The sequence below is a fragment of the Anser anser genome (assembly GCF_964211835.1).
Source record: "Anser anser genome assembly, chromosome: 1".
In the NCBI taxonomy this organism is placed as follows: Eukaryota; Metazoa; Chordata; class Aves; order Anseriformes; family Anatidae; genus Anser; species Anser anser.
This window is the reverse complement of record NC_139720.1, coordinates 50,324,220-50,339,559: the sequence shown is the minus strand read 5'-3', so window position 1 is coordinate 50,339,559 and position 15,340 is coordinate 50,324,220. Positions and strand designations below refer to the sequence as shown.

The window sequence follows — 15,340 nt, the reverse complement described above, 5'->3', positions numbered from 1 at the left end:
TAAAAGATGCAAGAATTTATGGAACGCTATGTTGATGCAAGATAGAGGAGATATACCGTTTCCTGTACTTCAATGAAAACACATGGTGTCACTGGTGCTCCCTGTCATCTATCTCCCTGCATCTTAAGGAAATAATTTCTAATAATAGCGGACGATATTAACACAAAATAGTAGTGGACGATATTAACACAAATCTCTACAGAACAATCAAGTTAAGTGAATAACATTTACAAAGAGGATACTCTCAGCTTTCAGCTGCATGGGATAGCTAAACAACATGGAATCAATTATATACTACCAGTTACGACAGGTAGTGGTCTCGTCAGCACGTGGAGATGCCACACTCAGTGGGATACGGAAGAAGACATAACTCTGCTGTGTACCACACTCTATACTTGAGAAGATGCTAAAACGAAAATAAAAATGAAAGCAGTTGGCACTATAATCCCAGATCAGCAGCTGGCATTCCTATCCTAAATGCCAAATTTCTCTTGGGGAGTTTGAGCCTTCACAGATAAAATGTATTGTTGCTTTTTACATCTTATAATGGTAGAATAATATAAATGACCATAAACTAGAAATGATAAAATGTAGCAGATCGGGATAATTGAAAGCATCAGTAAAAATTCTATAGCCATTAGAATTAGGAGCAATAAAAAGGACATTTTTGTCTACTTTCCTAAGGAAACAATACTTACACTATCATTTCTGTCTGCCTGTCTCCACACCTCATTTGTAAGTTTTGAACTTGTTGCAGATTTAAGAGGGTCTGACAGAGGAATCTGACAGAGATATCTTAGAGAGCTGATTTCTGATAAGCTTCCTGAGAATAGATTGCCAGCTAAAGGACAGAAATCATTAAGTACTCCCACTGGGATAAAGGCTCTGGCACAAGTTTACATGTTATTAGAGAGTACAGAATGCATACAAGAGAAATAGAACTTACAATTACCTCAAAACAAGGGAAAGGGTTAAAACAAAACATTTGAAACAGATTTGTAGGAAGCTAGCCTACATTATTTCTGTCATTCAAGGATTATTTGTGCTTTATAAATATCAGGAACAAAAGAAATCCTAGCAATACTAGAAATCCGAGTATTCTTAGTAGTCAGAAATGTTAACAAGTGATACAGGAAAAAAAAAAATAAAGTGGTTAATAAAGTACCTTTATCTTCTGTTTAGGAAGACAATGAATGAAGTAGTTGCATTTCTGGCAAAACACTTTCTAACCCAACCATAAGTAAAAAAAAGACTATTAAATAACTTACATGGTATGCAAATATTTTTAAATCTTGGGTTACGTAGTGTATACTCTATGGGTCTAAACTAACTTAACAAGTAAATAATGGTGTTGTTGCTTTTTTTTTCTTATATCCTGTAATAATGGAAAAATACCAGAGGAACGGGGAAGCTAACATTCCATCAATACTTAGAAACGATAAACAGGATAACAATGTGGTCACAGGTCACAGTTGGCTTGAGAATAATGTCAGGGAAACACTGAAAAGTTGATTTACGACACAACTAGTAAGTATTTAAGTTACAATATAAAGTGAATCAATATGCTTTGAGAAAGAAAAGGAAAAAAAAAGATCTGCCAAACTTAAGATCTCTTGCTAATTAAATATTTAGTCAAACTGTTCCTGATAAAAGTAAATATATATACTTTTCCATAATATGCATGCTACAATTCTAATTAACTCATTTTAGGTCAAAATGCAGTATGAAGTAAATTATCTCTAGCTAGTGTTTCTTCAAAACCAGTAAAATTAGGAAGTTACTATGGAACTATGGTGTTTTTAATGATTCCACTGAAATCTGTTCTTGCCTCTGTCCTATGCAAAATGTGCCAGTGATCTGAAAGATAAAGTTTACATAAGTTGCAAGAAAGACATCCTGAAAACTAAAATAGTCAAAGCTGCTTGGCAGTCTGACTTCACTCAACTATCCAAATGCAACATCATGTTCAAAGGTAAGATCTCAGAGATGGAGGTGTTATTGAACAACATGCTCCAGAAAGCAGAGTTTTGGAAAATAATTACAGTGTCATAATATATAACTGACTGAAATAATAAAATTTAATGTGGTAAGGTTATTGAGTGAAAAATTATGGTAACTTCTATGCAGCTTTAACTAGCTGAATCTACTGAGCAAGAGGTAGTATGATACTGTTACATTACACTGGCAAAAACATGACAAATTCCGTGTCCATACTTCCTAAGTGATGTGAGTGATGTGTAGGAAATGAGAAAACAACTGTTAGAACAAATCATAGCTTGGAAGAGTAATATTTTCAGTGAGGAACACTGTTTACAATTTATAAGTATATTATAAGTATTAACACTGTTTATCTAAGAACAGGCTAAGGATAAAGTAATTAATTCACTTAAACCTTTATGTCAAGAAAGGGGTCTTCCCATGTTGTAATAAAAGTGCTGTAATACTGCATCAGAGGTTCACGGCAATGCCTGTGCTTCAGGTACCTGAACTGCAGTGAGGAAGTGGCATCCTGGAGTTTGGGAAGTACAATTTCTACACAGCACAAAGGAAGACAACAGAACCCCTCTTCTCCTCCCAAGCACCAAACTGAGCTGGTTCAACCAGAGTCCCATACTGTGAAGAGATACATGGCATTGCTGTCGGTCACACAACTCCTACATACCTTATTTTGTTGTTGTTGTTAAATACTATTTATTGCAAAATGCATAAAGAGCAATGGAATACAGAGGTTGTTCTTCTTGTGTGTGTTTTTTTTTTTCCAGAAAACCCTAATCATTGACAACAGACATCTTTCCTCTGATGCCATACACTTTCAACTTTTACTTTACAGTGCTTCAAATTCAAGCATGAAGAATGGAGCACGCTCCATTCAGCCTCTGTCTCTATTACCTGCTGCTTAGGTTACAGCCCTGCAGATGGAAGAAAGCAAGCTGAATCCTCTCACCCTGAAAAAGAGAACTCGATCCCAGTCACCTACAGTCTGAACAACAGGAAGCCATTACTACCACCTTCTTTGCCCATGTTTTTCCACGGATTGTCTCGTAAGAAAGACCATTTTGGGATGTGTCATGCATTCAACACACCCCTGTTATAGCACAATCGCCGCAGGTGACCCTTCTAGATATTAGATATGTGGGCTCAATGGACATTGGTTAACCTAAACTGGGATACAGCCAGCACTAACCTCCTACTTAATCTCCAAATAATTTTTCCCACTATTTCCTTTGTGCTGGTATTACTGCTTAGATAGCTGAGCAGATCAGGGAATTGACTTGGATGCAATTAACCAGACAAAAACAGTTTCTAAGTTAAAGTGACTGTGAAATCATCCTTTGGCATTGTTCTGCCTACTTTCTGACCTCAAAACTATTTTAGTGGAAGATAGGACCCAAAAGGCTTTCAGAGTTTTTCTGCATCAAATATCTAAATGATGAGGCTAGTATGGAGAAACATTTTTGCTCTTGTTGCTGAATTTTGTTTGAAAAGTCTCAATTTTTAAGTCCTATTTTAAGTAACCTATGTCATTTTTTAATTCAAATCAGTCGTTCCATTATCTCACATGCAGCAAGTAACTACATCTCTTATAGCAAACTAGCTAGCAATGCAGCAAGGTCTTCAAGGACAGATATGTTGTATTAGAACAACTGATATATTTGGAAAACGCTCAAATGACTTTAGGCAGAAAGCACCCTCTGGGTTTAGATATCACTGTAATCTCAGTGACAAACAGAATTTGCTAGCGCTTGTTCAAGCACTGTCATCTAGAAATATAAGAAGAGATTTAGATAGTATTAGTGTTTTCTTTTGTAACAAACTTGCATTAATCATTTTTTGAATAACACATTGGCTGAGTATATTTCATTTTATACTCAAGGTTGCACCACACATTTGCAAGCATGCTGCACTAAACTTAGACTCCAATAATATTTAAAACAAAGAGCAAGCCAACAGCTTAGCATCTTGTTTTCTAGCATGCTTGATCTGCGGCACAGCTTTATTATCCAGCTTAAGATAAACAAAAGTAAAACCTTGTAACCTTTTCAAAAAGTCACACACTATGAACTGATCCAAACATTCCCATGTTTCTCTGCCCCACAAAGTGTGGGATTTCAGAATTACTGAAGTGCTGTGAATATTAAGAAGTTCAAAACTTAACTTGTACTACTGAAAAAAAAAACAACAAAAAACAGGTGTTTAGAGTAACAGAGCTACTGAATGCTAACTTCATTAACTTCCATTAAGCTAAATGGTTCACAAATGGCATTTAGATCAGTAGTAAATCATCATCTAGGTCAGCAGGAAGCTCATTATGGACTGACAAGCCAAGCGACAGAGACACTTTTCTGCAAGTGCTATAGTAGTAATTTCCTGTGTGAAAGGCTTGCTGCTGTTCGTGCATTCCTCGGGGGATAGTTCTTCTCAGAGGATGTTACTCTTCCCCAGGAAGAGGAAGGAACCAGTTGTTATTGGATGTGTGGGTTGATAGCTGTCGGGCATTTTCTACATGCCTCAGAATCAGCTGTGAGAACTGTGAATGCAGCTTGGATTCCCAGCTGGAGTGGGAGAAAACATGACTTTGGCAGACAAGGTCAGAACACACAAGTACAGTATCTCAGGAAGTTGAAATAGTAATAATACCTGGAACTTCTGAGCCTCTAGTTCCCAGAAAAGTGCTGATTTGCTAGAGGAACAATATTAAGACATGGGTCAACCTGAAAGCATTCCTGAGGCATTGCACTGTTGCCATGACTAAGACCTTATACAAAGTAAAAGTTCTTAAATCATTCTCAAGTAATTTATAGTAAGCCAATTACCTTATGAAATAATACCAAAAGTTCAGCAACAGCATCCATTAAGAATGTCACTATTGGGCAATGGCAACATAAGTACGTAGACTGCTGTGTGAGGAAACTAAGTATTGAAGCTTAGTCTTTTATATCGGAATGGTGAGGAGGGGTTCCTGTTAGGCCCCTCTCCTGAACTTGCTGTCCTGCTGTAACTAGCTCCCTCCACATCTACTGGGGCACTTACAGGACAAATCATCCATAGCTAGTCCAAGCCTAGTCCAGAATCAGTGAGTTCAGTGTCACATCCCACCTATTTTTTCTTTAGTGGAAGCACTACTTCTTAGTTTCTTTATTCTGCCAGCTGCTAGCTTCCAAACTCAGTAAAAAAAAATATTAGATTTAAAAAAAAATGTGTATATATATATTTATAAGGGAGATGGGAAAGAGACAGACATAAACAATATAAACTCATAAGCTTCATTTCCTCAGGAAAGCAGGTTAAAAATAGTATAAGAAATATTATATTCTTGCACTCTCTAGTGCCCAAATTCAGAATTCCGTCTCCAGTGAAAACTTGACTCTCTCTCAAGCTCCAGTTCCCTCAAAGAATATGATGAAGCCTATTAGTGAACATCAAGACATGTAGTATTACCTAATTAACTAGCAGCACAACACATTTCCTGTTTTTTTTACTTGTAAACCTGCAGTTACATGCTGTGGTAGAATACCATCGCTGCAAAATGCAAGGGTCATTTGGATCATAATTCTTCTTTTATTACAAATATTGAGTTCACCTTTACGTATCCTGATCTTTGTTATTTGATGCTTGTATTATCAAAGCATAACTCTTTTAAGATTAAGTACACCAATCTTTTTAAACATGCCTGCACCTGTATAAAGATATTTAAAAGTTTAGAGTTTCGCTGTTCAATATGTCAAATGTTTCATCCTTTTGGCACTTAGGACAGAAGATAAGCTATTTTGTTTGTATATACCCTGCTTTCTTTGAAAGACCCCTAGCTGGACAACAGACAAGGCTGTTACTACTGCCTCATGGCTTCCCCATGGATTAGGGGAACAACCTCCCTTTTGGAGAGCTGGGAGACTTTCCTCCCCTGAGAGCAGCTGAACATGCTTAACTGCAGAGCTGGGGTGGGGAGAAGGCAACTTATCTTCTGCCCCCAGCCCCAAGCACTGTACCTGTAGAGCATGCAAAGAAAAGAAAGGTCTGTCTGCTCTAAGCCCTGAGGACACTAACTATTGCTTTTCCAAGAGCAACACTGGACAGAGAGAAACATTTTTAGACACAAGAGCAGAGTTTACAAATTCTTACTTTTTATTCTGTCGCAACGAACACTTCTGAGTCCCTCTATTTACAACATTTATTCTTCTAGTTTATGCTTTCATAAGACATCAGAGAGTCAAAGATTTTGAAAGTTTTTAGTATGCTCATCTACAAAAAGCTGCAGTTTTAGTTCACAACTTTGCAGAAGCAGGATCTTTTCACATTATCCCATAATTTCATTCTGTGTTTGTGATTTGGAGTCTGGATCATGGAGTTTCCAGTTTGTTCAAACCACATTTGCTGGCAATCACAAGAACAGAAATATAAAAATATAAAAAATATGAAAATAATTTAAAAAGATAGATCTATACTTACTCAGGGAGTAGCCTTTGTTATTTTGAGATTAGTTTTCTATTATGTGGTGTGAATGTTAATTTTGCACTTTGCAGTGGTGCTAAGGCTCTGTCTGGAACAGAGGAAGGTAAAGCGGATGGGAGAAAGACTGATGGGAGAGGTCTGTAAGTGTCAATTTTGATCAAAGCCCTTCTACTGCTGGCATCAGTCCTCAGTGCTGAACTCTGATTTAGTCTAGAGTTTTGAGCAAGGAACACAAGTAGGGCTTTTCTTTTGTCTTTTCTTACAGGACAAGGATTCCAAGTCTTCTTATTAAAAGGATAGTGACATAACTTTCCTTTGGTAGAGACAAGCATACAAACGTCATGCAATAATCTGAGTTTAAGTGAAAAGCTGAATGTTGAAAGTCCCAAGAAAACACAAGATCCACAAACTGTGGAAAACTGTTGTGCTTTCAGACAAACTTTAACAACTGCTGGGCACAGAGAAGTGCCACAAAAATTCTGCTCCACTGGATGTTCCCTTCCACTTTGGACTCGGGGCCCAGAGGAGGTCATATAGCTGTAAAGTTCTTATTTTTTTTCCTTCCCTCCTTTTCCCCTTCCCTTAACCTCAGCGAAGAGGGCTGGTGTTTATTTCCAAGTAAAGCTGAAGCCAGGAAAGAATGCAGATCATAATATATTTGAAGTTGCATGGTAAGTAAAATATGCAGGTTTTAGCTTTTAAGACAAAATTATTTTGTCATGCTCTTCTATAGAATTCTAGAGTTGGATTAAGGAAGAGACAATATTCCCAGATGATCTTTTCAAAATAAGTTCCCATGAGAAGAATAGTTGTGTAAGTTTTAATGTACACAGAGATGGAAGAACTAGATGCAAGTCCTGAATTTGTAATCGCTGCCACACTTCACTACTTACATGGGGTTGTTTATTTTTTGGTTGTACTAAAAATAAAGGCAGTAAAAAATGTGTCAAAAATATGTACGCTCTGGAATACATACTGAGGAAGCTATGTGCATAGGGTAAATGAGAATACAGATGCTTCTAGCATTTGCATTAAGAGACTTAGCACAAAATCAATACAGATTGATTAACAACATCTTACCTCGAGGAATAAAAAATTCACATGATCTTATTTTCTTTAAAATATTTTACAGGTTTTCGGGGAGAAGGAATTCATTAGGTCACTTTCTATTTTAAAACATAGTATGTCCTGTTACCATAAACAGTCGTTATCTTTCCTCTTCCAATAATGAACCCATACTCTTAACTTTGTAGAAACCATACTGAAAAAGAATAATAAGTATGTCTTACTTTGTGTTAACTAGCACTGGAAGAGAAAGAACAGCAAACATCTCACAGCCAGTGCAGACTTTCTGACTTCCAGATTACAGTACATTGCTTTGCTTCCTCCAAATCCTGTTTACATGAGCAAGGTCAAGGGACGGAACATTAGCGAGCCTCTACAGTGATTTCCTGCTGCTGTCAGTAAAAACTACTGAGACATCATCAACTTTCCCTTGTTCCTAACAGCTTATCAGGGACTGGAGTTTATCGATGTATTGCCTTACAGACTTTTTTTTTTTTTTGCCAACCTCCCTCCCTCCCTCAAAACTACAAGATCAGAGGATGAAACAGGAGAAAATAGTTCCAAAGTAATGTTTTCAGGGTCATCAATGAGATAGGAATGAAAAAGAACTCACCCACACAGCTGCCCCAAAATCTTGACCCCCATTCAGTGAACATTTTCACAGTTTAAAAGGCTAGCACAGACCTCATTTCTAACAACTGCAACAGATGAAGACTCCTACCACTGGAAAAGTCAGGGCATTATGAAAATACCAGTTAGTTAAGCACAGATAACTTGTTTTTATACTCATTTCAGTAAACATGGGAGACCTGAATAAATGAATCATCAAATTCAAAACTATTTTCCTGAAAATATCAATATACTGACATAATTACAAAGACATTAAGAAATTCTAGTTCAAAAGAAAGCAGCTCTGTACCGATGATTACACTTAAGTTTTTCCACTGATACGATGATCATGTTCCCTTCACTAAGTTCACAAAGGAAGTTGCATCAGTTTGGATCTTAGACAAAAACAGGTTCTTCAGTGTTCAAGAACTGGCTTTACAACTTATAAGTTAAAACAAATGCTGAAAAGATACAGTATTTAGAGTTTAATTACTTGATTGTTTTCCAGCAAAACCCCTACAATAAAATTATTTCTGTATATCTTGGCTTAGTTTTCAGTGCAAGAAAATGAAAGTAAATTTGGAAAATAAAAACGTGAGTAGGCATTTTCAAGTATGGAAGTTATTTCGAATTGTTGGCTTTGATAAAACAATAAATTAAATGTCTGAGGACATTAAATATTCTTTGAAAAGAAGAGGAAGAGTGACAGGAAAACATAATACCAGTACTTCCTCATACAGATAAACCTCAAAGTATAAATAAATAAATAAATTTTAAATTCACAACAATAAAGAGTATTAAATTTTAAAATATTTGTTTTTAAAGTTTTGTCTGTGTAGATTGCTGTAAAGAATAAATGACAATAGTACTTAGCTGCACCTTAACTATCTGGAGTTGTGTTCATTTTGGGGCTTCTCAATACAAGACAGACACTGACATCCTGAAACAAGTCTAGATGAGGGTGAGCAAGATGGTGCGGGTGCTGAAACACGTGATATGCAAGGAGAGGCTGAAAACGAGGTTTGTTCAGCCTCATGGAAGGTAGGATGGAGATCTTACTGCCATCTCAAATATCTAACAGGCAGATAATGGAGAAGTCTGAGCCAGACACTTATTAGAGAACTACTGTGATAGAATTAAACGCAACAAATTGGGACATGGGAAATTCTTAACTACACATCATGAAACACCATTCAAACACCAGAGCAAGCTGCCTAGATGGGTGGCATAATCTCCATCTTTATACATGTTCACAAATGAACTGGATGAGGCCCTTAGGATCCAGCTTCCAGCTTGGCCCTGCTTTAAGAGAGAGGAGAGATGAAATTGGAAGCAATGTCTGGAGTAATCTATACTGCTCCATGAATTTTATTTATAAATCTATACAGAAGGGAGAAAAAGGAATAATCCTTTGCGCTGTTGCAAGTCATCTTAACGGGCAGTAATAGCACGTTTCCTGTGACTGGTATGAAGGGACAAAGTTCCAACAGAGTGAAGAAGAGATTGTCAAAAGGGAGAGCACAAGAGAAAAAACAGATAAAGTGGTCTTTCTCCTATTTCCTGAAGTAGCTTGATATCTATGGGAGTTTACCCACTTATTGTTAGTTCTTCTGATAACCATTCAACAAAACCTTACAAGGTTTGGTACAGACTTCCACTCTCCCTGAAGATCTTTCAGGGAGTTTTAGGAAATTCATCACAGATCCTACACAAGCTTTTCATTTGTCACAGAGAAGCCTGTCTTTAAATACTTGAGACAGCAATCCAACAGAGTCTGTATATCTTGCCTTCTGTAAAAAAAATTAAGTACATCTGTTGATTAGCTACTGCCAGCAGTCCAGCGACTTGCCAAAATGTCTCGTAAGTTCTCCTTAGGGCCCTGCCATGTTACATGCTTGATGGTAACAACTCTGAACAAGAATCCTTAAGGATGCATAAGTGCAAAGTGTATTTTTCTCTCTAAACATATCAGAAGGGCAGAAGAATTACTTAAGCTAAATAAAAACACTTGAAAAAGAATAATGTAGGTATACATGGGTCTTTTTTAAAAAAGAATCTGGCAACCTAATCAAAGATTTTTAGCTATCTGAAGGGCAAGACTCTGGAAGAGAGTTCTTCCAGTAAAGATAGGACTGAAAAACCACAAGTAGATTCAAGATGAGTCTTGAAAAGCTTACAGCAAAAATATACAGTTGTAGTATCTTAGTAACTGGTAGGAGAAGAGCAACCTGGGGGTTTAGAATGATGTTGCAGGTGTAAGACATGAGGGAAGCGGATGAGCTACACTAGAGGCCGATGATACCTGCTAATATACAAATAATATACAAACACAGTACCATTCAAGTGAGGACAAACAGTATCAAGGGGACAGCTGGCAGTGAAGGTGGGACCATAAGAAACCCAGCATCTGCCCTTCCCCCTTTGATTTTCAGGAATAAAACATGAAGCCTCTTAGAAAGGACCTCTACATATTAGGGCAATTGAGCCAGCTTCAGATGAAAAGGTCCAAGTCACAGAGATGTAGAACCCTTTGGAAACAAGACATGATGAGACTGGATGGCTGACCCAATTAAACAGGCAACCATTCCACAAAGAACAGAAGCTGGTAAGGCAGACACTGGACAGGATGACAACACTAGAAATGAGAGAATGAGTAAAGCAGGGAGGCACAGATAAGGTTGCCAAAGTTGGGGAGTGTTACTTACTGTGTTGGGGAGGGAAGATAAATGAAGAGAAAATATGGAAATAGTTTCTGGAGTTGTGTCAGTGATGGTGTAGTGGACAGAGCTGTTGTCCTTACAGCTGTAGTCTGAGTTGCACGGACACAGAAATGGCAACAGATGGAAAAAAGATGCAGACTGAGTGTTGACATGCAGAAAAGTGAGAGCCAATGCTGAATAGGAGATCAAGATAATAGAAAAAAATGTAGTGATTACTGACACAGTCAAAAGGCATCAATTTTGAAGCAACATTTTTGTAGTAAAGACGACTGTAAAGCCATCTAGACTGAAATCAAGAAAATGTTGTCAGTAAAAGGTCAACTTATTCCTAGAATTAGTTCTGGGCATAACATTTAAAAAAATACTTTCCTATTAAAAGAACTAAGGAAAAAGATTAGATGATTGGAGGATGTATAGATATGTAACAAAGAATTAATGTAACCATACATTTGGACCCTATGATCAACATTAAGACCAAGAAGTAATGAACATAGCATATTTTAAAGCGATAGTCAATAAATTATATCCACTAGAATTTTCACTGTCAAGCCTTCTAAAGAGACATCTTTAAGTCTGAGAATTACTTTTGACAGAAATTGTCTTAAATATCCATATTATGAAAGCATAACACAACAACTGCTGAACTTCAAAATATATGAAACTATCATCTCTCAAATAAAATTATGCTTATTTGTTTTTGAAGAAAAGATTTCTTTTAGATGTGAACCTTTTTCATGATTTTCATTAAATGATCTCAAAGCATTTTTATAAACTACCCTCACGACATGCCCTTTTGTAAAGCATTTATGACAAAACAGAACAGCAGAAACCACACCTGCTGCCCATTCATATGTATTAACCCTTCAGCCACACAAATTCTTGTTATGGTAATTAAAATTGTTCAAGATACAAATCATGCCTTCACATGAAGGGAATTCAAGCTAAAAGAGAAATTCCCAGTTTAACCTAATTCTAGAACAGTACATCTTTTAGGACTTCATACTAGGAGAGCATATTTTTCCTCCTACGAAACTACAGTTAAAACATTGCCTTCCTTTCCTCCCACATGCCATACCAATGTCATAAAAAAAAGCTAAAACTAGAAGGAACTAATCCTATGCTAACACTAGAAAGAACTAATCCTATGATTCTTTCCTAAAATGTGTTACTTTTCTTTTTTTTACTTTTTTTTTTTTTTCCCTGGAGAACTACTAGATGCCTTAAAAGGCAAAAAAAATAAAATATCAATTCTGGAATTTTATCAGTGAGGCAACTACGCTTTGGATTTCCCATTATTTGCAGCTAAGGACAGTTACAGAAGGTGTTTGAGGAAAAAGCAACAGATTTTAACGGTAATACCTAGATATAGTTAATATGGGTTTATAATTAGGATTTCTGCTTAGTAAATGAGTAAAATTAATAGTATAATGTGAAAGCTTCACTATTACACCATCTTCTGGTTAGCCTTGGGAACTGTGAAAGAAAGCTTAAACTGAGAAGTTAGAATACTAAGCTCTGAACAACTGACAACTTTTTAAAAATTATTTTATTAATGCAGACAAAAAAAAAAAGAAAAAATTACCATTGACGTGTTTAGTTTAAGCCAAACTAGCTAAGCTTTCTTCCCACGCTTTCTTTCTCAAAAGGCAACTTACCAGAGTACCGAAGGATGGAGAAGTAATCTCTACAACAGGTGGGTCAGGAGTTTGTGTATCAGTCACATCAAAGGTAGGGTTGACCTGTTGAAAATTAATTACTATCCTCATTATTTCAGCACCAGTACAAGAAGGAAAATAAGACTGAAATTAAAAGGCTTACTTGCTTCACTGAGACATCACTGTTCACTAAAAGCTAAAAATAGGCTTTAAAAATAAAGGAAGGATGCTACCCTCACAATAATGTAAAATTCAATCATATAATACAGAAAGAGAATACAGACATGTTTATAAGAGGTGTCATTTATACTTTACAAATATCTGTCACCCAAACCTACCTCAAAGATTCTTACCCTAAATATTAAGAAATTCAGTTTATGATAAATCAATACAAATGAAATAAAAATACTAGTTTAAAATGGAACTAGTTTATGTACTCTGTAACTACAAATAAAGAAACTATAGCAAGCTGTAGCTGTGACATGTTTGTAGCACCCATACTGTCTTCTCTAGTTTGTCTTTGGTTCACACCAATTTCTTCCTATTTCACTTCAGCTAAACCGTACATAGGCTTAAAAACTATTTCAGATCTTTGCAACTTCACCAAAACAGAGACTTCCAGCATGCACATTAATAGTATATGTACAACATTCATGATCTGACCACCTAGCTTTATGATATCATGATTCAAAGAACCTCATAGTTCAATGGTATGTGGCTAAAAACCTGCATCATACCAATATGGGACACTCCCACCTGACCTGAATAACCTTTTTTTTTTTTTTTTTAACTTGGAAAAATGAGAATCCACATAGGCATTTTAGGGAGGCACAAAAGCCAAATATTTCATTTGCCAGAAATCGTGTTTTGTGCCAAGCACAGCCAGTTATGGAAATTTACAGCCCAATGTGTCTGGCTATTTGAGCTGATTATGTTCAAGGAGGAAGCTTGTCTAGCTTGTAAAGGCTGAAATAAAGGGCACTGACTAATTTCAAAGAAAGATTAGACAATGTTTAAATCACCAAGGAGTCTGGTGTAATAAAGAGAAATGAACACACTCTTTTCCAACTCAGCAGCTTTATCAAAGATGGCATTAATTCTAGCCATTTTACTTTAAAATGGATTTAAACAAACAAACCCTACACCAAAACAGGAGATTCATTAGATAAAAGGATCACTTTGTTTTGCCTTTTCAAGAAGGGCCCACCATATCACCTGAAGACAGAACTCTGGTTAAACCAGAGGTGCTCACTCAGTAACAGCTTCAGTGGAAATTTCATGGAGCAAAAGTACTTGATGCTAGGGTTCTATCATCTAGGTACACTGATGTATAGACATTTAGGTCAGAGATCCATTTGTTAAGTAAATAGCTAAAATGAGATGTTAAAACTGGAGTTAGTAGCCAATGAAGGCAGTCAACTGCATCTTCCTACTACTACCTGAAGCCTTTTCATTATGTTTGGTTTGGATTGTCACAACTTTTATATATAAATTCAGGTTACAAGAAGCAAATAATAGAAGCAAAGTTCACAATAGTAAGATCCTCCTCAGCAAAGGGGAAGTAGGGAAAGGGTGATCACAAAATTTACTAGCAACCTAGAAAGCAGAGACATTTAAATACAGATGTTACCTGATCAATCAAGTGGAAAATGATGCTCTGCAGCACTAGTAAATCAGAGATAGATGCCAAGACTTGAATAATGGGATGTCTTAACTTTGCTTTTAATGTAGCTCACTTAGCTGACTAGCACTGCCTAGCTCTTTCGTGGATTCAGTCTCAACAAGCCATTCTTCAATCAAGAGCTTTTTTTTTTTTTTTTTGTAGGTATTCTGTCTTTTAATTCAGTTACAATTGGATCAATTGAGAATGAGCTAACCAGAGGCAATAAGGAAAGCCAGTTCTGCTCCAGGGCCATCACAGCTGGTAACTTAAAATTCTTCCTTAATTTCTAGACAATAGCATCAAGTGCTAATTCATACCTTTTTTTTAATTTCCTTTTTTTTTTTTTTTTCCAAATGGACTTGGAAGAAAGAAAGGGAAAAAGAAGAATCAGTCAAGTAACATGGTCTAGTAATAGTCTTCCATTTACCTGAAAGTTCTACCGTTTTATCTGGACTGCTTTAGTTTCCCCTCTACAAAAACATGACTGTCCAGTTTCACTCCCCCCAAACTCATCCCTGCACTCTGTCTATTTAGATCAAACGGACAACAAATACTGTCCTCAAGAGCTTAAATCTTCAGTTCAGTGTCCAGCATAACTAGGGTCATTTGTGTCTGATTTTCAGACAGTCCTATAGTAAATATAATTAATACATTATCTGAGTGTCAATCATATTATTGGTAGCTGAGCCCAACATTTTTTTCTGGTATGTATTATTTGGGCACTGAAGAGAGGGCACTGCACCTGCAGGACCCTGCAGAACAAGCACAGCAGTTCCTACCCCATACCAATATTCTAATGTAGAGGAACTACTATATGATTACTGTTAACAGCTATTTAAACATGTACTTTGAGCTATCTCCTTGTTCCATACATCAAAGCTATTGCGGAACCAATTAAATGCTTTTCCTGATTTATGTTTGCTACAAAAATACATGGTATGATTAAGTTAAGGAAACATGCTCTTTATGTGGAAGTATCACATCCTAGAGCTGGAATGAAAGTCTCTTCTGCATACAGTTCTGCTTACGACTTTATCTGAGATAAGGGGACAGAGATGTGAATTGCAGACACTGACTAGGAGAGCAGGAACTATCAGAAGTTATATTAAGAGAGCTAAATATATATCGGCTTGTTAAGCAACAAGTCAGGAATAGCAAAGTGTATGAAAAAAGGCACA

At 36.5% G+C, this 15,340-nt stretch overlaps 1 protein-coding gene across 4 annotated transcripts in view; it reads right to left on the bottom strand.

Annotated features, from left to right (window-relative positions):
* The window catches only part of POC1B (POC1 centriolar protein B), a 52,118-nt gene that overhangs the window by 16,562 nt on the left and 20,216 nt on the right, over window positions 1-15,340 (bottom strand). For 3 of the 4 annotated variants that reach the window (XM_083819881.1, XM_083819882.1, XM_083819883.1), the window contains one exon: window positions 12,500-12,583. In XM_083819881.1, coding sequence (XP_083676007.1) covers window positions 12,500-12,583 — 84 coding nt within the window. Of the gene's footprint in view, window positions 1-298; window positions 407-12,499; window positions 12,584-15,340 lie in introns of all 4 variants that reach the window. The other variant, XM_083819884.1, reaches the window with a different exon arrangement.